This window comes from Ixodes scapularis, unplaced genomic scaffold (genome assembly GCF_016920785.2).
Source record: "Ixodes scapularis isolate PalLabHiFi unplaced genomic scaffold, ASM1692078v2 PGA_scaffold2__306_contigs__length_199485367, whole genome shotgun sequence".
NCBI lineage: Eukaryota > Metazoa > Arthropoda > Arachnida > Ixodida > Ixodidae > Ixodes > Ixodes scapularis.
The window spans coordinates 41,418,521-41,444,471 of record NW_024609857.1 but is presented as its reverse complement, the minus strand read 5'-3'; the positions used below and the strand labels follow the sequence as shown (position 1 = coordinate 41,444,471).

Sequence of the window (25,951 nt, the reverse complement as noted above, 5' to 3'; positions counted from 1 at the left end):
GTATACACAACTTTCAATAATTTTTTTTTTTTTTTTTAAGTGGAACTGTTAAGGGTTAGTTTCCCCAGTTTCGTGTCCGGGGACAAATAAATCTCGACACAACACTCTGGACAGTTACCGCCATCTATGAGCAGCAGCGGCAACCAGACAACTGGCTTGTCGGTTGTCTGGTTGCCACTGTTGCTCATAGATGGTGGCATATAGTACAGCTCCGCTGCTCTTCCTTTTTTTACCAAAGTGGAAAGGCTGGAGCGAGGCATGTGACATCACTCGACGGGAGCGTTTGCGTCACTGTGCCAAATGTGAGAGCCGGAGGAGCCGGCTGTCATCTGCTGCAAAACCTACCAACTTCAGATAAATGTCCACCGCCGCAACGTTGCCGTCCGCTAGATTAGCGAGTGCTTCGGGAACAGTTCATGAGAAACCATACACTCAATTTACCCGCGAATCTGTAACGGGTGCTAATGCCTGGTCAATGTTTTGAGCAGCAGCGGTCGATTACAGGGCTGGGATCAATCGAAAGCCATGTTTTTTGCGGAAAAGAGTTGATCCGAATGGAAATATCGTTGAAAAGGAACATGTCTAGATCTTTCTTTCGTGTTGTGTAGTGTTGCGTTCAGAAGAGTCTGTGCTAAACGTGATTTAGGTAGAAGATATGTTATTGCACTGGTCGCACTTACGCATCACGTGACTGTATATTACAGCGCTCACTCGTACCATGCAGGTGATCGGGTAGCGCTGTTGGTTGAACGGTTGATCGGCGGATTAGACATTTGCCGTGCCAAAAGTTCAAATCGCATTAATGTTTTTTGTTTTTTTTTTGACTTTTAGATTTAATAACTTTCAATATTTTCACCATCATCCGGTGCTATGCTATGTTTTGGGTGGCAAGGCCAAATAGTATACTGATAAAGATCGCTACAGAAGAGTGGTAAATATCAACAACTCGCAGGAGAGTGATTTTCCAGGTAGGGGTTTGGAATGGAAAGAGAATGTAAATGTGAGCATTTACATACTCCTACTCCCTGTTGTAAGTTGTTTTCAGTTTTTTGTGGTTAGTTGACTGACTTTAAGAACAAATTTGAACTTAAGAGTTACCTTGAAAGTAGAGTTACCTTTTTGTATTTAGTACTGTGCTCGGATACCTTTCGGGTATGTCAGCTTTTTTCCTATAAATGAGGCAGATCCACGTGAAGAGAAGCATAAAAAAGATGTGTGCTTATCAGATTACCTTTCCACCCCTTACCGCAGCTGCCTGTACAGTGGTTTTTCTTGTATCAAATGACCTATATCAGTTTGATTGCCTGTGGAAAAACACTCAAACATAAGCCCGAGTTTCAGTGAAAATCGGCATAATCTCGGTTCTGTATCTGGCTCAATTTGAAAAAATAAGAACCCAGATCTACCGAGTTGTCATTTTACTGGGCACTTCGTAACTTATTAGAATGCAGTTTAGGCATGCCATAATCAACAAGCCAGAGACACGCGTCGCATTGCACTCGTAGTCGCTCCGTTTTCAACATGTTGGTGGCACTGAAAGAGGAATTTAAAAAATAGTGATGCCAGACTGTCTCCTGTAGTGCCGATTGGCACAGCTCTTTGCAAATGTCTCCATTACTAAAGTAGTGATTAACAGCCCAGGTGGTCACTTGAGTTATCTGTGGTGCAGTAGAGTCTTCACGCAACGGCACCACAACGCTCTCTCCGACATTTCTGCCCAAGCCGTCAAGTTCCCACATCCCCAAAGTACCACGTGCCCGTGTGTCCGTTTAATATCAGGCGTTCCTACTATTTCTGGCAAATTGGATATTTTAAGCTAGAATTTTGGGACATCATTTTGAACAAGGTAAAAGGTATACAGTCGCCGATCGATTTTTCGGACACGTCCGAATATTCGGACGTTTTCGCCGAACCATCACTCGCCCCATAAAGTTAACGTATAACAGTGACCAAAATTTCAGACTCCATAAAGCTTATTGCTCTATATTTCGGACATAATTTGTGTGATTTATTCAGTTAACAGCCGCCGCGAGCTTAGTCACCGCCATTTTGGTTGTCTTGATTTTGCCCTGTAGCCTGGATCCTACGCAATAAACAAGCTGGGTTGAGACTATAGTCGGGTTTTCCGGTTCCTCTATAGGCAACATGGCCGCCGCCTGCCCATTCTTATGGCTTTTCCAGTTCTTCTTGTGGTTCATGTTTTTCAAGTGTGACCGTGAGAAGATCGGCCGTCTGCCGTTCTTGTGGTCTTTAAGCGCAAAGGTTTTTTGCCGGTAGGCTAAGTATTGAAGTGAGCTTAGCGGACTAAACATTGTCTCCAAATGGCGCAAATTCAACTTCTCTGTTTGTACCAACGAAGACGCTGACGAAGCGCAGCACCATGATCAAACAGATCAACAAACAAGTAAAAAGTGAACAATATAAAACGGAAGTTGCACGAAAACTTAGAATTGACATCATGCAAGTGGAAAGTGGCCAATACGCTGCAAAATATCTTCGGAAATTCAATATTTTGGCTGAAATCGATTTTGTCAGACCGCTTGATTATTTGGACAGTTTCGGGGTACGCTCCAAGTCCGAAAAATCAATCGGCAACTGTTGATAAGATCTTGTGCCGGGGAGTATTACAGACGCGTTGCTGTACGTGCGATTCTGATAACATCGGCTTGCCCTTCTAAACCCATATTGCATCAAGTTTTCCGGGAACGCCCGTTTTCGAAATTTGCACATGTCAACAAAGTGTGGCGCTCGAATTTTTGTGGCACTGCAGCAATACTGAGCTGTGTAAATTTTTACTAGGCTCCTAAAACATACCTGACACACAGTATGTTCTCGTTCCGTCGGAAATACCGTATTTACTCGCACAATGAACGCACTCGCGTAATGAGTGCACCCCCCAAGTCGGCTCTCAAAATTTCGACTTTCTTTTCACCCACGTATTAAACGCACCCCCAACTCGGACGTCAAAATTTTGACCCCCTCCCCCCTCCCCGCGCGCGAAATGAACGCACTTTCTATCCTGGTGCAGCGAGGTCGTGAATGCATGGGCAGCGTGGGCGAACAAAACGCCTTGCAAAAAGCGTTAAAAAAATTCGAGAAGATCCAACGGAAGCAAGAAAAAAAAAACATGGAGAAGAGCCTTTTTTTTTTTTTTTTTTTGCACAGAGCAATTTGGTTTTTTGTGTCGGGCGCAAGGAGATAAAAGAGAAGCGGAGAAGCAAACGAAACGCGTGCGTCGCGCGCAAGGAGATAAAGAGAAGCGGAGAAGCAAACGAAACAGCTTGCGAAAGGCTGCAAGAAGAAAAAAAAAAAAAAAAAAGCAGAAACTAAAAGAAAAAAAAAAAAAGCTTTTTTTCTTTTTTTTACAGCGCAGTTTGGTTGGGGGGGGGGGGGGGGTCGCGCGCCGCGTGCAAGGAGATAAGAAAGATAAGCGGAGAAGCCCTGGCCTAAGCAAACGAAACAGCTTGCGGAGGGGGGGGGGAAAAAGATAAAAAAAGAAAACAAAGAGGAGCTTTTTTTTCTTTTTTTTTGCACAGCCCAGTTTCGTTACCGGGTCGCGCTCCGCCCGCAAAGAAATAAGAAGTTACGTCGATTTTTCAGGATGAAAGGTCCCTTCATTATGCGAGTAAATACTGACGCAAAAATTTTACTTCGAGTAATGAACGCCCCCCCCCCCCCCCCCCCCCCAAACTTTGCATCGATTTTTCGGGAAAAAAAGCGCGTTCATTCTGCGAGTAAATACGGTACTCGTGCACAAGGTCCCTCAGCACTTGGAGGGTGAAGGAGTCAAGCAGGTACTGTGCTGGCCGCGACTTCCTCATCCGAACTAGCTTCGGCGATGCTACTGACAGCACACCTTCTGGTGACACAACCTACTCTTTCTTCCACTGATGCTAAGTCGTCCTTGAAAGGTTGGTCAGCGTCCAGATCCTCTCGAGCACTTCGTTGCACGACGCTTTTGGCAATTCTCGACGCAGCACAGAGTATACATTCAAAACAATCTGTCGGGCTTGCCTACCTAGGACGGCGTTCCCCAATGGTGTCCAGAAACGATCCAGTGAAGCAAGGAAAGTTTTTGATTCCGACGCGCTTGGAGCAGCCATTTCTCGTGTGTGAACCAACGAAGCAGCGAACAACAACAAAAAAGCGACAGTGACAGTGCTAACGGTGCTATGAGGAGATGAAAATCAGGAGGGGATACGGATGTAGCATCACTTTTTTGGTTTAAGGATAATCTAAACTTGTAAATTTGTAAATAGTCGTTTCTTGTTAATATAACCTCAATAGTGATGGAATCCACAAGTTCAGTTGCCGTTAAAAGAAAAACGAGCATAGAACAACTTTTTGTTGTGGATGGCGCTGTTGCTGTGGTGGTAATGAGGCCCCGCAGCCTCCCCGTCCTCCCTGTGATGCACTTCCGTAAAAGATTGTCACGTGCCTTGCTCCGGCGCTCTTATTGGGTTACGGTGGCCACAGCCTCCACAGTTCGCCAAGTTATTGTGAAACAAAGTATACCAATGCCGAATGCCAACTTAGATCGATATTTTTCGAAATTACAGTGATGTGATTGGCCTAAGTTCTTTTGGAGCAGCCAAAACAGTGTTTTGGAGCAGCAAAAGTGGCCTTTGGAGCAGCCAGAACAGTGTTTTGGAGCAGCAAAAGTGGCCTTTGGAGCAGCCGAAACAGTGTTTCGGAGCAGCAAAAAGTGGTTTTTGGTGCAGATTTTTTTTATAAGAATAAAAAAAAAATATTTGTTTTAAGTTCTGGACAAAGGAAGGCACTTTGCTCGCCACAATAATCAAATTATGGTCAAGTTAGACGACCTGGGAGTCTTTCAAGTTAACTGAAATGGCAATGACACAACATTTTTTTGCAATGCTTCAGTTAAATGACATATATATGTACCCGCTATAGATAAATAAGAACCAAATTGCACACACTAAATTTATTTGAAAATGACCAGCTTAGCAGTAAATATGAAAGCATAAAGTTCACTGGTTATATAATATAATAAATTGAAGCAGTATCCAACTGATGAAACACGTAACTACTGCAATGCAATACGAAACTGTACACATGAAAAAGGTGCAGTGCGACTGGTGGGTGCTTTTCCTTTTGCTTTTTGAAACTTTCTGCAAGGCTGCTGCACGCCTCGCTTAGCTTTCGGCAAGTAATAAATGTCCACTTTCAATGTCTCCAAAGAGACATTGAGACATTCCACAAGTGTACAGTGCTGTAGGCGTTGCAGAGCAATTCCAAAACGTCTCCCACCGTTTTACTGGTTCCCGACATGGCAGGTTTTCGTCAGAAGCAAGCAAATGTAAAGCAATGGATTGCAAGCGTTCCGGCTGGTACCTCTGTCGTACAATCATGTTCGCATGCACGTGAGGGCAACTTCGGCAGCTTGCAGTTGCACGCGCTTCGTTATGCGAGCGGAGACGGCTGTTCGATCGAAACCGAAACTCTGCCACTCTGCTCCGTCGCCATCTGGTCCCCAAAATTGTATGCAAAATGTAACAATCCAGAATAAAAAAAAAAAAAAAAGAAAAACAGTCCAGCGGCGCGTGCTTGTCAGGCCAGTATGTGAGGCATAAGCTAAGTTAAAAGGTTAAAGAGCACAAACAAAACAAGAACAATAAAGCTAATAAAAAAAAAAAAAAAAAACCTGAGCGCATCAATGCAAGACATCGCGAGTCAGGGTCAAAAAAGTTCTTGGAGCGCTTTGTGCAACAACTGAACTCAAGCTAAACAAGCGCGCTGTGCGGGTTCAGCGTGCAGGCATTGCCTTCTGTTGCTTTAGCTAACTTGTCTTAAACTTTCTTTTGCAACAGACTTTTCACATACCAGTGTCCCTCTCAAAAGAAATCCGACCGAGAGAAACCTAGGTAAACAGTACTTTGACACAACAGTCTTTGAGCTAGAGGGATTTTTGTAATACCGTTTAATTTAAACAAGGACAAGATTGCTGATTACCCTGCAGCGGTCCTTATGTTTCATTTTAGAAAGTGCCATATCTGCAGCAATGTGTGGACGGGAACACCCGACGTCATTACCACGGCGACTGGTAGGCAGGGACCAAAGATAGTTTTGCCACGGCCGTTTCTTTCAGAAGCGAGTGCTTCAGATCACAAGTAACTCCCAATGCGCAAAAACGTGGTTTCGTTTTACAACATGACGGCAATATTTTCAAGAGGATGCGAGACGAGACCCACGAGAGCGCGAAATGAGGAACGGCGGGAAAAACCATGCTAGACCGGATGGACGATTGATACAGCCTATTTCTGTCGGGCGGTCGCTTGCGTCACCTAGCTCACGCATGCTCAATTACGGTACTCAGTTTAGTTTCGGTTTTGAAAGGCGACCGAAATTGGTCCTTTGGCGCAGGCTTGGCGCAGATTACCCATATTTCGGTGAAATGTAGCATGGCGCAGTTTGGCGCAATTGGCACAGCAATCACATCACTGAAATTAACTAGTGGATCTTGGGTAATCAGTATTATTTCATCACACTTGACCCGGTGCCCACAACTGTGTGTGCATAATGTTGTCCCAAATATATTGTATCTCTTAAATTTGGGTGCCCTTTACTTAAATTATGTTTGGTCTAAACAAGAACACTGTTACGTTTATTTATTTATTTATGCTCGATCCTGCTGTGCGTGCCCCTTGGGGCATAATGGCAGGGAGAAAGGTACATAAAGAGTTTAAGAACAAACATGGTGAATCGTGGCACAGGAAATAGTGAGGATGGCAGCAGGTTCCACTCTACTGTGGCACAAACAAAATTTGATGCGTGACAGTGGAACAGAGTTTGTTTTAGACGAGTGGTTTAGTCTGGGAGAAATATTGCCGCATCATCAGGTAGTTTTCCTTGTGATTATCATTTGGTCGTGTAAAACGGTATCGAAAAATAGTAGCGCGAGGTTTTTTCGTTGGATAGCGAGTATCGATGGCAAATTTAGTTTGTCTTTCATTTTTAGAACACTTCTAAGCTTCTTTTATTCCTGAACCGGGCTTCCTTCGATCCCTGGAATTTATCCCTTTCTTCGTGTCTCGTCTTTTTTGTGCCAGCTGCTACCCCATTTTCTTGCAACCTGCAAAGTGGGACCGTGCGGCAAGACCGCACGCAAACACCGCACGCGAAGGGAGGGAGGCTGACCGAGTTGCTTGGCCGTGTTTCCCAGGCAGGACCTGATCGACAAGTACAACGGGGACAGCAGCATCCTGGCCTTCCTGCTGTCTACGCGGGCAGGTGGACAGGGCATCAACCTGGCATCAGCCAACGTGGTGGTGCTACACGACGTCGACTTCAACCCTTACAACGACAAGCAGGCCGAGGACCGCTGCCACAGGCTGGGACAAAGCAGGTGGGGTCCGGCGACCGAACCAAGAACCCCAACGATCTTCCCGGAATCCACCCTTTTTGGAAACTGCCGGTTGGAGCTGTTAGGGCAGAGAACGCATGTGAACGCCACGGGCACTGGACTATGAGCCACTCGCTTGAAAGCCTGTCACGGTCGCTCGTAAACCTACAGAACGTGAACGCGTGTTTTCATACCAGAACCTCTGGAACCTCGATTTCAACGAGTTTGGATTTACAATTTGCAAGCTGGTGCCTGCCACCTAGCATACAGTGCCAAAACCTAAGGCATTTTGTGTGTGAGGCTGTAAAACGATTAGAAGACGAGGCTTAACGGCACATTGGAGGCTTGTCGGAAGCTTATAAAATCGATGTACTCGCGACAAATACGCGCCGCAGATTCGGCAGTGCCCGTTCAACTGCAACACTGAGCCGTTCAACTTCCTCCCCTCACGGCCGCTATTCAAGCTTCTCTCTTCGCGAGATGCGGCTTGGCCGATAGAAACCTAAATTAACTTATTTCCTTTCTCACAAAATAATCTCTGCAGCCATTAGCGATGCAGTGTGCTCGTATTACAAAAACCAAAGCGATGCATGGTGCAGTTCTTGCCTCCACAGCAGCTTAGTACAGTGTAAGCCTAGGAATTGGGCATACAGATTTCCTTTCAACAGGACGGGACGCTGGCATCTCTTCACGCAGCGCAGCAAATTTTAACGCAAAATCTGTTTTATGAGTTGTTTGCTACGAGGGAAATCGTTTTGTACAGTCGAATCTCATTAATTCAAGCTTGAGGAAACCGAAAATATGTTTGAATAAAGCAGAGTTTGAATTACCGGGAGTATCCTCCCATTAGAGACGCATAGGATGGGACCTGCATGTTAGTTTGAATTATCCGCAAGTTTGAATTAGAGAGTTTGAATTCATGAGTCGACTGTACGAGCGTCATAGCGATCGTCGTGAACAAGTGACGTGCTGGGACGTTAAGGTTACACCTGAAGTTGAAGCCCTGACAAAGCTTGAACCTGGGTCAATGCGGTGGCAGCCAGAAATTATAGCCACCGAGTTACAGTTACTAGCACAGCTGGTCTGAAAGGGTAAATGATATTATTCAAACGCAAACATGCCGGTGAGAGCGGCAGGCTATGAATATAAAGATAATAACAATATAAATAAATATAAATAAGAGCAGAGAGTAAATAATAAAATAAACAAAATGAAAAAAAATGTGTGGGACGCTTTTTGTACTCCCTGGTCTTTGTCAGCACGATCAAGCCTGTTTTTGCGAAAGTTCATTTGGTAGTTGTTTAATAGTCACTCTGAAACTGTTGGCGCACACTTTAAGGAGCAGGCTTTTGTGGGAGTAAGGCAAACATCCACTTTGTCTACCAATTGATTCCAGCAGCTGTGGTTTTAGCGTTTCCACCATTTTTTTGTAACTTGCAGGCGTTAAAACATTTTTTGATGAAATCGCAAAGCGACTGCCAATCGCCGAAACATTTGATTAAATGCATTTGCCAAAGTACTAATACGGACCCATGTCATAAAAGTGCATACATAGCATAGCGAAATTAAAAAAGTGCGCGAAGACTGACTAAGGGCACGTAGATGCACAGAGACAGAGCGCTGATTTACTGTTATTTTAATGTGAAAGCATTAACTGGGGGGGGGGGGAGGGGGGGGAAGCCCATGGAGCAAAGCCGGCGTTGTCTGTAACAGTGAAAAACGGCACCTAAATTCCGTTTGTGGCAGCAAAAAATGGCAGCTAAATTCCCACTGGCTGTGCGGAACGGCAGCCGAAGTCCGATTGGCCAAGAGCACAGCAACACAGATGCATCGTCACGGAAGCCGTGAAGCCAGCGGGAGTGCCGCGCCTGCGCAGTGGGGGAGTGTGATGTCACCGCCGGAGCGCAGTGGTCACGAGCAAGCCAAAGCGGTCTGTGCGGCGCGCTGCCGCACTCCCTGCCGCTGCTGCTGCTTCTGGCAGCATTAAATTTTATTAGGACACACAAGATTGTTCTGGTACTCGAGACGTTCCCAAACATAGAAAGTCATCTATTTGTTAACATGCGTCGAATTCCCGGGGAAACACCAGTTCCTTCTCGTATAAATCCATAGACGGCACACTGATACAACTTCCCTCCTAACATTGAAATAAAATGTACCTCTTTAAATTTCTTTCATCATCTTGTTCTATGCCTACCACCCAGCATCGCCGTTCCCTCTGAAATGGGACTGCAGCAACACCTTGTATCGGTGCGCCGTCTATGGCTTTATACGACCAGAAACAGGTGTTTCTCCGAGAATTTGGCGCATGTTAAAAATAGATGACGTATGTTTGTTAATGTCTCCAGTATTGCACGAATCTTTTGTGTCCTTTCAATAAAACAACAGTTGCAAGTCAGCGAGCGCTCTGTCCGTGTGCATCCACTCGTCTTCCATCCTTCTTTGCACTGTTCTTAATTTCACAATGCAAAGCCAACTCGCCCAAGTTTCAACGGAACATAGCGCAACAGTGTTAGTCCCATTAAGTGAGCGCAGGTGTTTCGTTTTTTGCTTAGTGTCAAAAGGCTGTTATCAAAACTGCTTGTAGTGTGGTGGAAATCTCTTGTTTGGGGGCACTAACCTAAGCAGTAACATTCAGTGCCCAGCTATATTCTTTTGAAGCGAAATGAAGAAAACTGGTGGCGGCGTGTGTGCGCCAACGGTGTCGCGGGACATACAACTGAACTTGGAGGAGGAGCAGGTGTTACGAGGCAACCTATTTTCCTTGTAAGCTAGGCCACAGTGTCACTCATTCTCTTTTTGCCGCAGGGACGTGTTTGTCATTAAGTTTGTCAGCAAGGACACAATCGAGGAAGGAATCTTAGCCATTGCCAAGGAGAAATTGAAGCTAGAAAAAGACATCACCGAAGAAACTGGTAAGGGTTTGTTTCACATTCAGATCTCTTGTGCAAGTCAGCTTCCGCCTCCAAATAAAGTGATATCAGGCATTGCTTTGCAACAGAATAAACTAATGTATTTATCGAATGCAAATTTGGCAAATTCATCTGTCTTACAGCAGAGCTGTTAAGGGCTAGTTTCCCCAGTTTCGTGTCCGTCACCAAATAAATGTTGACCCAAAACTCAGGACAGCTACTGGCTTTTATGAGTGATGGCAGCAACCAGACAATCAGCTTGCAGTTTTTTGGTTGCTGCCGTTGCTCATAGATGGCGGCAACTTTTCCAGCCCTTCCACTCTGGTTTTCACCAGAGTGGAAAGGCTGAATTTCTCTAGGCGTCGTCCAAGAAATCATCCTCGAGGTCGTCCTTGAGGTCGTCCGAGAAGTTGTCCTCGAGGCCGTTCTAGACGTCGTCCTTGAGGTCGTCCTAGACGTCGTCCTCTAGGCGGCGTCCCACCATAGTACAGCTTCGCTGGTCTTCCTTCTTCACCCGAGTGGAAAGGCTGAAAGTTTTTTTTTTGTTAACCTTACTGAACACGACATTAGCCAAATGACGGCCGTCCCTGCATTGGGCAGGTTAAAGCCACTCAAGAGCTTTGCTCAGTGTGTCTTGGAAGAAGGACCTCCTGAAGGCTTTGAAGTGGCGGCTGACGGCTCGCCGAGAGACCAGGTCTCTTTTAACAAAGCAATGTCTGTTCCCCAAAAGATTCCAAAAGGTTTTCTTTTTTTTTTTTTTTTCTTTCTTTTTTTTTAAGTTTTTTCTGCTAGTTTTACCTTGGTTAGTGTTGCGTTTATGTTCAGAGCTTCGGAACATTTTTGCCCCATTGTCCGACATCACAACGACTGTCATTCACCCTTTCATGTCGCGTGACATTTACGTGTGCGCCAGTGGCTCATTAGTGCCATCATTTTGTTGCTTAGAGCCGCATGGACGGCATAGATGACAATTATGGTGCAGTGTACTAGAATAGGGGGTAGTGTCGGGACCTGTGCGGCTCACCAGTGGGAGCTCATGAGGTTGTACATGCAGACAGTGCCCTGCAGTCATTATGGCCGTAGAAAGTTACTGCAGTCCTCCAAGTTATTGTATTCATTTTGCGCGTTAGTTGCTAGTTGACACCCGTCGCGATCAACGTCACATGCCTCGGGCAAACCACTTTAGTCCCAACAGTAAACCGTATTCTAGTATACTGTAGTTATCGTTTGGAAGAACTGACTTGAGTATTGACAGTGTTAGGAGATTTTCCTCCACCATAAACTACTGAAGCATGCAGGATGGAAAGCGCTTCCTGCAGGTACTCGCAACACTGACTCCTATGCAACAAAATGGCTGAAGTGATGTTAGTATAGAGTGTGTCTGGCGCCTCTATGGTAGGCTACATAGGGTGTGTGCCGCTTGCAAGTCAGATACTTGTTACGAGTAGGTGTGTACATATTTGTGGTCCTTCACGACCTTAACCTCTTTTTTTTTCTTTTTTTGTGTTAGTCAACGAAGACATGGACTCCATCAGTGTGGCCCAACTCCTCAAGTCTGCCTTGGGAAACTAGGTCTAAAGTTGTTTTTAAATTGCTTTGTACAATTGTCCCACTGAACGCAAAAGGCTGCCTCTCCAGCAGGTTGTACAATGTTGCTATAGGTTACTCGTATTTTACGGTCATAAAAGTTTTCCAACAAAACCGAACTGGCGTCTTTGTAACATTCTTTTCAAGTTGATTTGTACAGTGCTGCAATGTTACCTACACGTTAGGGTTGCCTGAAGGACGTATTCGGCAAACGAGTGTCTCGGGTATTGTACGAAGGGCACTGGATGTTGTCAGAAAAAGAAACTCGACACAGAGTTTGATGAGAGCAAGTACCCTTTTTTTTTTAATTGGCATTTGTGCATTCGTTATGATACCATATTGCAGTTTTTTTTTTTTTTTTTTACCAGCCACGAACAGGCACACCAGTTACAAACATAGGTAACAATCTGTCGATACGACACTTTAGTTTTGTTTACATGCATGTCTGGTTCCGACACTTTTTTTTTTTTTAATACACAATTGGCAGCGTACAAAACACTTGTTTTCTTGCCTTTTACCTTACAAGTAATATGACAAGATATAGCCCGTACCGCCTTACCTGCGGAAATAAATAGACCTACCAAAGATATGCAGAACACTGTAACAAACCTCACAGCCCTGCACAAGTGTGCCATTGCCCCCCCCCCCCCCCCCCTTCCCCCCAAAAAAAAAGATAGAGAAAGATTGGAGGGCAGGGGGAGGGGCAATAAAACTCATGTTAACAACATGCACAACATGGACAAGACCAGCTTGTGTATAACTTTTCTTTTTACTTGTACATATAAAACTGCAAACTGCCAAACATGGCAAGAAATGGGAAGGACGCTTTTTTTTTTTCCAGCTAGGCAGTGCATGTGTTTTTTATTTTTTATTTTTAGACCTTGTGTTAGATATTGTTCCGTAATGCGGAACTACGGTATCCGACGTTGCAAAGTGGCCATGCTATTGAAAAAGCCATTCATCCCTGCAGTCTTTGACTTCGTGCATCAGTGGTGCCAAGTGTTCCCTTCCATTTACACTGTCCATTAAAGGGTGAACTCCAAAGAGCACAAACAAAATAGTTAAAGTGTGAACCCCAAGTTACAACTTCCCTCAAAAAATGGCACCACTGCATTTGGCACTGGCTAGGCCATTTTTTTTTTTGTCTACTTTTACATACTGGTGCTTCATGTAAAAAAAAATCGCCTAAACAAGCTGGCCAAACGTCTTTCGATGCCTAACCAGATCCCCCTTAAAAATTGGGAGCAGCATAACAGTATCCGACAGACGCCTTCTCAGATTTTCAGGAAGATGATTTGACAGTTTCTGGAGCGTTTCTTTTTGTTTTGTAAATATTTTAACCTAGACAGAAAAATGACATCACATGGTCCAGCCTTTTGATAGCTATTGTCTCGGTTATGCAAATCAATGTTGTACTGGCAGTTTTTTCCCCTTTTTTTTAACAATTCTACATTTCTTAAAATGTCACAACTTCCATACGTTTGCTGCATCAGCTCGGCTGTTTGAGTGATCGCACATTGTTCCGACCCTGCCATACAAGGTGAGCAGAATAAAGCCATCAAAATTTGTCAGCTTTATTTTTTATATTTTGTCGGGGGTAGCCCACTTTTGAGGTTCCTCAATGCTCTTTTGAGGAGAGTGCCGCTCTTTGTAGTAGTATCCGAAGCCGGCAGCATGCGATCATGGGGTAAATAGTGAAAAGTAGCGTTAAGCCAAATGCTAACGTTAGCAAAGGTCAAAACTATAAGAACATGAGCCGGGAGAGATGTCGGGGCCCGAAATTGTTCGATGTCATCGCCCTACAAACTTGTACACATTATTAAGGCACCCTATCCACCCCAATTTAATACAGTAAAATCTCGTTAATTTGAACCTGAGGAGGACCAAAACTTTGTTTGAATAATGCAAATTTTGAACTACCGGGAGTTGTCTCCCTAGAAACAAATAAGACAAGACTTGCATGTTAGTTTGAAGTGTCCGTGAGTTTGAATTAACGAGATTCGACTGTACAAGCTTCACTTCCTTGATCGCTTTTTAAGCCCAACTCTTTTCCCAAAGGCTATGTGCACTCGCTTAGCACAGGACGGAGCTCGGTAGAGCAGCGGCCAACGGGTATCCCAAAACAATCGCAGCATGGTTTGACACAAATGGACAGTGAAGATCACCTCCTGTTGTTTTACACATCAAGACCAGATCGAACTAGGGTCTATGGATGGTCCTCACTACTGCCGACTGCTTGCCGGGTAGATCGAGACCCCAGTCCGTTTTGGGATGCAGACAACCTATTGTAGTTTTGGCTGCATGTCACATGCTGGTCCAGCGGAACAGTGTTTTGGTAGTGTCCTCAAACCGAGTCCCTAGGTATTCAGGAGTTTCCTGGAGCAGCCTCGTGGGTTTTCCGAGCTCAAAATTTTCTTTAACAGCCTCTGCCCCAAGGCAAGAGGTGTTTCCAGTTTAAGCACTATGTTAGCTGATCCGAGCCAGCCATCGACGCATAGCTATGAGCCCCACACTTCCTAGTATATGCATTGTTTATGAGGTCTCGAGTTCTGCACTGCTTTACTACATCAATGCCAAGACTGAGGTTCTTCGGTTTCCATTGAAAGCAGATCCTTGAGATCGAAGAAGTTTGCGAACCTCTGTGCTAGTGGATTGATCTCACAGTCTCCGTCTAACATTCACAAAGAAAACCTTGGGCTTCCATCACGAATTCTTTTAGCTTGCCAGTCTTATTTCCATGGCACAATTCAGCGTTTTCACTTTTTCATACACTTCAAAATGCAACTTCTACGACAGTCTTGAACACGGTATGGATTTAGGTGCAAGTTTTCACGTGGTGCCCCTTGTTCAGCCCTCGAAAAGCTATTGTACTTGTTTTTGCGTCAAGAACCGCAATGCAAAAAGTTTGGCTCCTGTTGAGCACTGCTAATTTCCCTCTACGTGGCAAATTAAGGTACTTGTAGGTGCACTTAAGATCAGTCGTTTGTTTCCAAATGCAAAAAGCATCGTATTTGCCTACAACAACCAAATCTTTCGAGAACGACTTTGTGCAGTATCTAAACTAGGGCCAAAACCTGTTGTTTTTTTTTTGTTTTTTTTCCAGAACTGACGACGAGCACAGGTGGATAGACGAATGTTGTCTTCATTCTTTGAAGCGACGAGGGGGGCAGTGTTGGTGCATGCTACTTCGACACAAACACCCATCCTCCGCCGGCGGTTCGACGAAACGGCAGGTGAAATCCATCTGTCGAGCCATACCTGCTAATAAGTGCTACCACTCTACGATCTTATGTATACTCCATTTAAACCTTACGATGGACCGCAGTGCACGCTACAAGCCATCCCAGCCGATCCGGCACTGCAAACGTGTCGTGTGACAGTCGCGCATCATTGGATTGGCTTTGACAGTGCGCAAAGCCCTTCGCAGTTCGTCGTAAGGCGAAACGGAATAGAGTAACCGCCGGTTCCACGTCCCGCCACAGCAGACGGGCGTTCCGGCGGCGACCGGAACACCATGTTGGAGCACCTGGGGCGCCCTTTAGGAGGCACCGACGAATGACTAGGGCGTCCACTCTAGGAGCAGGTACTCCCGCAACGGCCCCGGCAGGGCCAGCTTCCCTACGGACATGGCCACCTGGTGGTTCAGGGCCTGGTGAATGGCCACGCGCGCAATCTGCTTGAGGGACCGCGGCCGGCTGTACATGGCCTTGAGGACGCGCCCGAGGTTGGCCGCCCGGGCCGGGGGAAGCAGGGCTGCCTGTCCCACAAAGTTCTTGAGGCAGCCGTAGAGCTTGCGGTGGTCCATGGTGTCGTAGTAGAGCCAGAGCAAGCTGGCAAAGCGTTCCTCAGGGTCGTTGAGGAGCTCCTCCTTGCCAATGATGAGCTGGATGTAGTAGTAGAGCACCTGCGAAGCAGACAGCGAAAAAGGCGCAGCCAGTCTAAGCTCTGCAACTACAAATATATTTTATTAATGCGAAAGCATTAACTGTCTCATGGAGCGAGCAAACGTCATCAGCTTTGAAACCATGCAAAACGGCACCTTAATTAATGAAACCACGTGCAAAGGTAGCCAACGGCACCTTTTGCACTTCGGTCCCATTGGCTGGCGCACGTCAACGAGGCTCCCATTGGCCGCAAGCCACATGACATTGGTTGCTGTCTGTTCCTTCCTCGCACCGCAAGCCACATAACAGTTTGAACGATCGCTCACCCGATGGCGCTGCGTGTCCGCGAGGCAGATGCTCCACCATTCTACACCCAAGGTCAGCACGTTGTACGCCGCATATTAAAAAAGGGATCGAAGAGCGGCGTGCGTGCTTTGGCATTCACAACTCGTAAGAATTGCTTAGGTGTACCTCAAGCCTTTTCATTGCGTACTGCGGACCACGTGAGTAAAAAAAAAAATGGGTAAAAAAGAAAAAAAATTATTGAATTATCCGAAAGTCAAATGATGCGTGCGAAATTCTGAATATCCACCACTTTAGATCAGGTGGGCCAACATTTTTATAATGACCCAACGCACAGTGGTGGCAGTGGCTATGTATGTCCTTCGCATGTTCAATGCAAGGCAGTGGTGGCGGTGTTGCAATGGTTGTTTTGTGTTGAGACCCGGCCAGGTCCCGTGTCTCAATATGTGTCCTTTTTCTCTCTTCACAATTTGGCACGCGCTTCAAAATCCAAAAAAGTTTTTTTTTCTCTCCAATGGGTGCGGCCAATCTCGCTTGTAACTTGCCCACTGCATAATTTAAAAAAAAAAAAAAACTGTTTTTGTGCATTACGCACAGCCAATCATGCTTGTAATTTGCCCACCCCCGGTCCTCTCGGGTCAAATTAACCAATATTTTATATTTCAAGATCGAAATAACGAGTTTTATTTATAGAAAAGTATGGGCTTTTGCCGGGACCTTTGAACAGGGTCGAATTAAACAATAATTCAAATTAACCGAGGTCAAATTAATGCAAGTCGACTGTACAAGGAATAAGTCAGTGCACAGGTTTCTCTGTTTCTTTTATATAATGGGAGCATGTACAGTGCTAGCAAGCTGTCCAGCTGAGAAGCATCGAATGGAAATATTGAGGGTGAAAAGTTGTCGCCTTCCTTTTATTGCCTTTCTTCTATTGGTCCCCTTCATTGACATTCCCAAGGTCTCGGACTATAAACCTGAGCTACTTTACAGAGCTTCCCCATTGGGTGATGAGCTATTATTCCTGGAATTAAATTTCCAGAAGCATTGGAAATCGGAAGAGTCAGAAGAGCCTAGAATCTACACCAGAAGCAGTCATCTCAAGTGTATCACATGCACCGAGCTCAAATTTCGAAGGTATAAATAGCCCCAGCAAGGCGAAACACTAAGCAAATAAACAAATATAGTTCCCAAAAGACATAACAGATAACAGCCCGTCCAGGGGGCAACCAGTTTCGCATCTAGGCAGAAACTTTCAAATGTCTAATCCCCGCCGTACATGTACAGCAGCAACCGTCAAGGGGTTAAAGGGGCACCAAGATGGATTTTGAGATCTTCTTTTTAGAATGCAAACTCAATCTATGCACCCTAAGCACACTAAAAAAAACCAAAATACAATCACTTGTGGCCTTTAATTTTATTTAAAGCATGCCAAAACGCCTCATTATGTCCCTTTTCTGAGGTACTATACGAGGTGGTATCCGAAAGTTTCCGGACTGGGTGTATAGAACGGTTCATTGTTATCATACATCTGTTTAGGCTTAGTGCCCTTCGAAGTAGTCCCTGTGGGACTGAATTCTTCGGTCCCAGCGCGTTTGCCAGTCTGGAACACTTTCTTGAAGTCATTTTCCGTAAAGCTGTCGAGGACCTTCTGCGCTTGTTGAATTATGTCCATGGTGTCAAAGCTACCTCATTTGAGCTTGAACTTAATTTTCAGAGACAAGGCAAAGTCGCAGGGGGCCAGGTCGGGTGACTAGGGAAAATGGGGTATTATTGCCATGGTGTTCTTTGCCAAAACAAAATCTGCGGTCTTGAGGGAGGTGTGACTGGGTGCATTTTCATGATGCAACAGCCAGTTTTTGTTGCACCAAAGTTCAGGACGTTTCTGGCGGACATCGTTTCGCAAGCGTCCCAAAACGTTGCTTTAGAAATCTGAATTATCAGTCTGCCATTTGGGAACAAATTCCCTGTGGACTGCCCATTTTGAATTGGAAGAAAACAAAGAGCTACTTCATTTTGGGGTCATATCCGTAAACCCATGATTCATCAGCAGTGATGACCTTGTTGATGAAGGTTGTGTCTGCCCATGCGGTGGCACGAAGCTCCATGCACACATCAGCACGCCGTTGCTTCTGATCGTTAGTCAAGAGTCGGGGAACGAACCTCGTGGCAATGCGGTGTATCTGCTGGTCTTCAGTGAGAATTGCTTGGCACTGCGCTTAACCAATTCCTGTCATTTCACACAGTTCATGAATTGTTCGGAGACAATCCTCTCGAATCAGTTCTGCAACTTTTGCAACATTCTCCAGTGTTGTGCTGGTTCGTGGCCGTCCCGAACGCTCGCCGTCTTCCACTGAGGTTTGACCGCCCTTGAACCGAGAATGCCACTCAAAACATTGACTGCGTTCCATAGCAGCATCACCATACACCTGACTAAGCATTTCCAGAGTTTTTGGTGGTGGATTTACCCAACTTAACGCAAACCCGCTGCTCGTTCTTCGTTCATTTTTCAAAACGCAGACGGTTTCTGACACTATCACTCTACCGACGAATGAACTTTCTTATCAGCCCGCAACTTGATAGATCCACTCGCTAGTGGTGTGTGCAGGGATTTTGTTGGGGGGGGGGGGGGGGGGGGGTGGCTGAGGTGGCTTGGATGTCCATGACTTGGGGTGCAGTGTATATGCAGGTGTATATTATAGGGTCGGCTGGGTTTCGGGGGAGGCTAAAACCCCATAAGCCTCCCCCCTGGCTGTGCCACTGCCACTCGTGGGGATGTGGTATCACCCCACCACTTGATACATCAAGTTGTGTGATATGCGTGCATCTACATCTAACGGCACAAGCACATACTTTTCTTATTTCCCACATAATGACACCAGTCCAGGATCTTTCGGATACCACCTCGTAACTCAGAAGAAGGAACGTATCTTGATGTTTAGTCAGATTTTCAATAACGAAGAAGGTTGCACAAGATTGTACTTTTTGGTTTTATAGCATGCTTAGGATGTACAGACTGGATTCGCACCATAATACACTTGAGACTGCTTACGTGTAGGAATGCAAAAGCATTCCTACAAGCAGCGTGCCCACTGTCTGCGGCGCAGAGTACAGCGGGCAGCGCGCCCGCTCCTCCGCGGGTGAGGTCAGCTTTCAGCCATGTCGCTTGCTCCTGCGCGGAGCGACATGGCTGAAAGCAGAGCGTAGAACATGTGAGGAGCAAGAATTCCCCGCTCCACATTACACCCCCCCTCTCTCTTTCACCACGCCTGACACATGACCCAAGAGGGGGGAGAGAGGGGCTGCCAAGTGTGCGCCACTCTCTCTTTAGTTGCACATTTTTCGCAGTCACAAACAACGCCTGCATTAGTTGCCCGCTCTCCGCGGTCACAAACAACACCGGGGCGCTCCATGGGGCAGTTAATTCTTTCGCATTAAAAATAATGATTACAAAATACACTTTAGAGCCTCTTTAAAATCTGCCATTTCGCTCACACTCACTTTAGAGCGTTGTACAAGCAAGTCACGACCGCAATGTCAATTGGAGAACTACAATAAAACCTGTCTACACAGAAGAATAATATAACGAGGACATAGATATTGTAAGCCAAAGTTGAAGTATGCTTGTCATACTGGTACAGTATGACAAGCATACTTCGACCAGTACGGGCACTTGAAGACTGATATATTCTCCATAAAAACAAACCACAGAAAGGTTCTAGTGTAGCTTGCACACAGAGAGACTCCAGGCAAGTCACAAACCTGATTGCAGGCTTTCTTGAGGAAGACGGAACTCTGCGAGTGGCAGATGACCGGTTCGGCCGAGCTAATCTGCACGTCCGGGTCCGCCCCGTGCACGAGCAGCGCCAGAGTCAGCGCCTGCACGTGCTCCAAGTCCGAGGGCAGCCTCGCATTCTGCACCAGGTCGAGCAGTGCCAGCAGGATGTGCTGGGTGCGCTGCGAGAAACGGGCGTTGGGGTCCAGCCCGTGCTGCAGGAGCACCGTCAGCAGCTGGCGGATGAAGGCGAAGGCGCTGCGCTTGTCCCCCTCCCGGTTCAGCGTGATGTACTCGCCCGCCGTGAAGACGAGGACGTGCATCGGGGTCAGGTTGCTGCGCGTCTTGCAGTTGGGCTTTGCGCCGTGGCGACACAGCAGCCGCACCGAGTTGAGGTAGAAGACCTTCTTGGTGTGAGACAGGCAGTGCAGGGGATCTTTGTTGATGAGGGGTACCAGGCAGACCATGAGGGGCGCCGAGCCATCCCGGCCGACGCAGTTGGGGTCTCCACCGCTCTGGAGCAGCATGTCCAACAGCTCGTAGCGGAACTCCCAGTCGCGCACGTGACGAAGCACGCATGCAAGGGCGCTGTTCCCTGGCCGGTTGATGCTGGGGCCCGCGCCGCTCTGGAGCAGGTAGCGGACCAGGTGCAGCATGTCCCACTTGGTCCAGGGGCGCGGCTCCTGGTAGCCGTAGCGCGACTCTTCCAGGGCATAGCGCACAATGAGGACGTGCAGCGGTGTGTTGCCCAAGCTGTCCGGCTCGTTGATGAGCTCGCGGCAGCCGTGGTCCTGGAGCACTCGCAGCACGGCCAGGGTCTCCTGGGCAGACTTCTTGCCCAACAGCAGCACCACGTGCAGCACGGTCAGCTGCTGGGTCGTGGTACGGGCGGTCACCTCGGCCCCACACTGGATCAGCAGCTCCAAGAACTTTTTGTCCTGCAGAGACAATACGTCGGGTCTTGTCTATGCTCTCATCAGCGAGGGCCACCAAACGTTACCGGAGTATGTCGCATTCTGCCATGTTGGTCAAAGACGAAAATGAGAGTTTAATTGTGATTCCAAAGTGCTAAGCCCCTATTCGATGGCACCATAAAAGCCACAAAGCAACTTCTTAAGGGCTTTCTCTAAGCAAAATGTTGCTGCCTCCACCAGGCTTTTAAAGGGTTCTTCATTAGACGCCACCACGTAATATACACAACACCAACGTGGCTCGGGTGTTTAACGAATCGTTGTCTATCCAACCTCTACAAATCTCCCATTTGCAGTGTTGCAATGGCTTACAGTTAGCGTCTCACTTCTATGGCACTCAACGGCAGTGGATGCAACTGTTTTTGGGGACACGGTGTCTTCGCATGCCCAGACGAACCGAAGTTGGCAGGCACAGACGCGTCTACAGCTCTGGCGACCCACCTGCAAGGCAGCCTGGTGGATGGGGAAGTATTCGTCGTAGCACTGGTTCAGCTCCTCAGAACGCTCTGCGACCAGGAAGCGCACGCAGTTCCAGGCACCTCGCTCGCAGGCCAGGTGCAGCAATGGCCGTTTCTGCTGCCAGGGAAGCCAGCTGTCCTCGCCCTGGGCTAACAGCAGCTCCAGGATCTCGGAGTGGTCCCCATCGATGGCATAGTACTCGGCTGACTGCAGCCGCTCAGAGTAGCGGTCCGTCGACGCCACGCCCACCGAGCTGCACAGCTCGCACACCTGTATCGGAATGAGCACCGCCATGTGAGGAAGTTGCTCGTACGCACCCAGGCGTGTCCTGGCTGTTGTTCGAACGCTCCGTCAAGACGGATTTAAAGAACAGCCAGTACCCCCTAAAATTCCGTTGCATGTTAGTTTTGAGATTTAATTCAATTCTTTATTTCCTCTCCAGGGAGCAGAGGGGGAGAGGCAAAAAAAGCTACATTCGGTACCCTGCCCCCCGGTACAGTTGGCAGTAGCAGTGGCTCCAGAGCATAGCAAGAAACATACAAATAAATGTGCAAATACGACCAATGATTCAGGATATGCTAAACCTAAGGACATGCTTTTTGTCTTTCCTTGGTTAACAACGTACAATAAATAAAAGTGTTAGAATATAACTTCGAAAGACCTAAATAAGGCATTTAGCTGCGACTTTGGTACGACTTCAGCTACGACATTGGGGCATTCCAAATGACTTGCCATAAAATACCGCAGAAGTGCCCACCATTAACATTTCCCAAACTTGGGAATTCTGAAAAATTATAGGTTAAGCACCAACCCCCTCCAGAGTACCAGCATCAGACGAAAATGTTCACACCGTTGTGGCAGCCACGAGACTGCCAGTAGCAATGACGGGGATATCATGTAAAAATAAATGTGCCTTCTCTATTTCCATTCACCCAGCCTTCAAAGCTCTTTAGTGGCCGCCATCTCGGTTTTTACCGATTTGACCGGATAAGTCCTTACGTCCTGAAATGTAGGCACGATTCACGTTTCCGTATGTCTTGCATTATGAAGTTTGTTTCGTCTCGAACTGCAATGATCAAGGAACGGTCTGCGAGTACAGCAGATTTGTAAAGGCACGCGAGTTTACAATGCTGCAACCTCACACGTTAATCACGTGTAGCTATATGATATTTATAATGAACATAACAGGCCCAATCTCTCGTGTTCTTGTCCATCTTTTTTTTAATGTAAAACATCATTTTGCTCCGTGTTCGGCATTTCGTGAAGCCCAAAAGTGACACCCAAATAAAAGCGTGGCCGTGAGGTTTCGACACCGATTGGTTGACGGGTGGGAGAGGAGGAGTGGGTTAAAAGGTTCTGGAAGAACACCAGGTTTATTATTTCAAGTGTACACATGCCACGCGTTAAATTATCCAATGAAGAGCGATATGAACGTAGGCATCTGACTGAAGAGGCTAGACATGCTGCTAGACAATATGATATAACGTTTGTGATGCTTGAATGTTCCATGCATGCAGTGCAATTGCCCACCAATTTGCCACACATATTTTTTTCTTGCGCCACACCCACATTGCAATGTAGTAGAATCCTGAGAGGTCAAAGGGCCACACCTGATTGTGGGGTCCCGGGAAACACATGCGGGCCTCGGAATCCACGCGTGCTCCGTGCTTGAGGAGAAGTTCCACAATTTCTTCGTTGCCCTGCAATGCGGCGATGTGGAGGGGAAGGCTGCACACTCCGCGATTGAGGTCACAGCCCCTTCCGAGGATCCAGCGCACTAGCTCGACGCAGTTGAAGCCAATGGCACGCTGGAGCAGGTTGTAGTTGTCTGGACCCATCACCGTCAGGATGTTCTCCCCCTGCGTGTCAACGACAGCGCAAGACCCGAGGGAAAAGCTAGAGTCGAGCAAATCGAATGCAAGAATCGGAAGTTTGTGCTCCAAAAGCTTGTCCTTTTTATAACGATTTCGCAGTTTTAAATTGATTTCGCCACCACATAAATATCAGGTACTACGGGAGCTCAAACAACCTTCTTCTTCTCGTAAGGCGTGCGTAACGATCAACCCAAAACAATCCTCGACAAGTGACTCACTTCTTCCAAACCCTACAAGTACTTCTCAAGCAGAAAATGACGAACGAGTGACCACCATCTTTTATTTCCTCGGGTGGAATGCATTTATATAGGGCAGAGTCTGGACAATGACGCCTAATGTCTTGTGGTCCAGCAAAAAAAAAAAAGCGTTGTCGTCACGTTTGCATTAACAGCATCACGCAGTGTCCTATCGAAACCAGCATAAAGGTGTAAGGCAGCAAATCTGACATTCTGTACAACCAGTTATATAGTGCTTGCAAAGCTTGACACATGTGGAGTGACACGAGCAGCCACAACCTCGTCCCTCACCGTCCTGTAGTCTGCTAGTACCGACAATTATCTCCGACATTTGTTAGATGACGCTCGTCGACGTAATTGAACAAATGCTTGAACAGTGCAAACTCTTTCGCCACACTTTGAGACACCATATCTAAATGTTCCACCTTTACTTTGAGTGCTGTGTGTGCTGATTAACAGCCGGGAAAAAAAAACATAACCGTAATCTCGGCTATTGCGCATTCTTCACCTTTCCATTTCTAACCCGAACAAGAGCTTTAATGGCAAAATAAATTTAAAAAAAAAAAAGCTAAACAGAGGGACACTGAGGACAATGCAACTTTTTCAACCCCATGTTTCGTGTTCCTTTCAATTGCTTACATATGGGGTTTCTTGCTTTCGGGATTTATTTTTCTTTTGGTTTTGCGAGAGTGTTTCTGGGGTTTACTTTTTTTCCCCGGATGCTGTGTTGTTCAGTGTAAATTTCCGGTGACAACAAAAAAATCTATGTTTATTACGTTGAGAAAAACAGGAGACGGGCATGGGATTCCCGAACCTTCAGGGAACGCTTGACCCGAATACTCGGAAAACAATAAGAGAAGGGAACGAGATAAAAGGTCCAGCTACCGAAGAAAAAAATCAGCTTCGCAGACAGTTCAGTGCATGCTGTTTCGGGTCAACACAAAATAAAGCTCTAGATAAAAAGATCCTTTGTGTAAATGTCGGGTGGGGTTTATCGGAGGTTAATTTTTTAGCGTTTATCTGCGTATACAGAAAACACTGAGCCGTATTGATATTTCAATGTGCTGTTCCAATCTGGTAAGGCATTTCACCAGCCTTGCACAAACAAATAATAATAATACTAATAGAGTCTGCAGAATTATTCTGCAGACGGACATGCGCTACGATGGGCACGGAGCATGAGCGGTGCTCTACGTGTGCAGAAGTACACCCACTGCGCGTGCGCCGTGCCCACCAATGCCGTACCTGTGCTGCTAGCGTGTATCACACACAGCCGAAACGAAACTGCAGTACCTTCGGAATCTGGACGATGAAGCTCTCGATGGCGGACCAGTGGATGTGCGTGCTTTCCCTGCTACGCATCTCGTCGAGCAACGCGAGCACCAACCTGCGCGTGGCATCCGACGTGCCCGACGAGAGCAGGTGGCCCCCCGTCTGGAAGAAGCTGCTGATGAGCGCACCCATCCTGCGGATCAGCCTCAGGGTACAGCAGCCCTGGGGCGGCGGTTCCCTGCGTCGTCGGCTCTCCAATGCTGCGTCCCCCGTACCCACCTCCGCGACTCACCACCACCCCACTGCACCACCGTGAACGCCCGCGCACGTTCACCGCGTTCACCACCTGAGAAGCATCGCCGTGCTACTCCGTTCTCCAGGTCAGCCGACACCACCGAGTCCGACGAAGTCGTCGCAGCCCCGAGCCAAGTTCGCACCACTTGAAGGTCTGTCGCGTGGTCGCATGGTTCGATCTTGTTTTCGAAAAACAAAATTCCCCCTTCCCCACCCCCTTCTTTCGCTGTGTTACTTTCTCCCCCCTCCTGCGGAAATGAGTTCGTGACGCACGAGCGTTGCCGCTGCTGAGGTCGCGCGGGCACGACCACAGCGACGAGCCACTTTCTGCGTCGCCGCTACTGTGTAGTCCGCCGGAGAAGCATGATCAGTCAGTAGCAGCGTAGCAGTCTCCGCTCTGCACAAACGAAACGTTCGCGCTGCTGCACCGCATGCGAGACGTACAACACAGATAGCGACGCACCCCCACTTGTTTTGACGCCGTTGCGACTCGTTTCTTTTTCTTTCGATTCGTTTTAGGGGGTCAGTGGTGGAGGAACCCGGACGTCGACACTCTTTCCGAGTCGACTGCAAACACACACCCCGACGCGATAAATATTCATGAATTGCGACAAAATATAATGCTGCGCATTCACCAGAAATGCGGACGAAGATCTGGTGCACGCGGAAACGTACCGTAAGCGTTTTCGGGCAAGAGTTTCTCACGAATAGAGGCTGGGAAATTCACGGCGGTACAAGGGGCACCAACTGGGAGCTATGTAAAAAAAATCATCCGTGATGGGCACAACGGGACCATCGTCCCTCCCCTCGGCGCGTTTTTGGGCTCTGCCGCTGACACGCTGACATTTACTAAATGTGCGCCAGTGGCGCCATCTGTCGCCTTGTCTGTTGTCTTTTTTTTTTTTTTTTTTTTTATGACGTCGTCTACTTATGAACAGCTAGATGCTGCATGCAATCTAGGGACGAGCCTGCCTAGACCACTGAGATCAGTCATTACACAGTGCCTCACCTATCGGCAAGTCTT

At 47.0% G+C, this 25,951-nt stretch overlaps 2 protein-coding genes across 4 annotated transcripts in view; one reads left to right on the top strand and one right to left on the bottom strand.

The window, feature by feature from the left end:
• Positions 1-11,981, top strand: part of LOC8030389 (SWI/SNF-related matrix-associated actin-dependent regulator of chromatin subfamily A containing DEAD/H box 1) — a 38,012-nt gene extending 26,031 nt beyond the window's left edge. For all 3 annotated transcript variants that reach the window (XM_029987067.4, XM_040501957.2, XM_040501956.2), the window contains exons 16-18: positions 7,184-7,366; positions 10,172-10,278; positions 11,786-11,981. In XM_029987067.4, the coding sequence (XP_029842927.3) occupies positions 7,184-7,366; positions 10,172-10,278; positions 11,786-11,847 (352 nt within the window). In that variant the 3' untranslated portion in view covers positions 11,848-11,981. The remainder of the gene's footprint in view (positions 1-7,183; positions 7,367-10,171; positions 10,279-11,785) is intronic.
• Positions 11,982-12,138: 157 nt separating this feature from the next.
• LOC115326265 (ankyrin-3) lies at positions 12,139-25,833 on the bottom strand. The gene is made up of 5 exons (XM_029987070.4): positions 24,655-25,833; positions 22,862-23,110; positions 21,234-21,521; positions 19,809-20,759; positions 12,139-15,766 (listed from the first exon to the last, which is right to left on the bottom strand). The coding sequence occupies exons 1-5, from the start codon at positions 24,823-24,825 to the stop codon at positions 15,422-15,424; spliced, it is 2,004 nt and encodes a 667-aa protein (XP_029842930.1). The 5' UTR covers positions 24,826-25,833; the 3' UTR covers positions 12,139-15,421.
• Positions 25,834-25,951: the final 118 nt, after the last annotated feature.

What these genes read in the sequence shown, in the direction of transcription:
- LOC115326265 (XM_029987070.4), bottom strand. Translation starts at nt 24,825, where the DNA reads ATGGGTGCGCTCATCAGCAGCTTCTTCCAGACGGGGGGCCACCTGCTC. An exon ending in TCATCGTCCAGATTCCGAAG is followed by an intron (nt 23,111 to 24,654) that starts GTACTGCAGTTT and finishes GTTGACACGCAG; the next exon opens with GGGGAGAACATCCTGACGGT. An exon ending in TCCCGGGACCCCACAATCAG is followed by an intron (nt 21,522 to 22,861) that starts GTGTGGCCCTTT and finishes ATTCCGATACAG; the next exon opens with GTGTGCGAGCTGTGCAGCTC.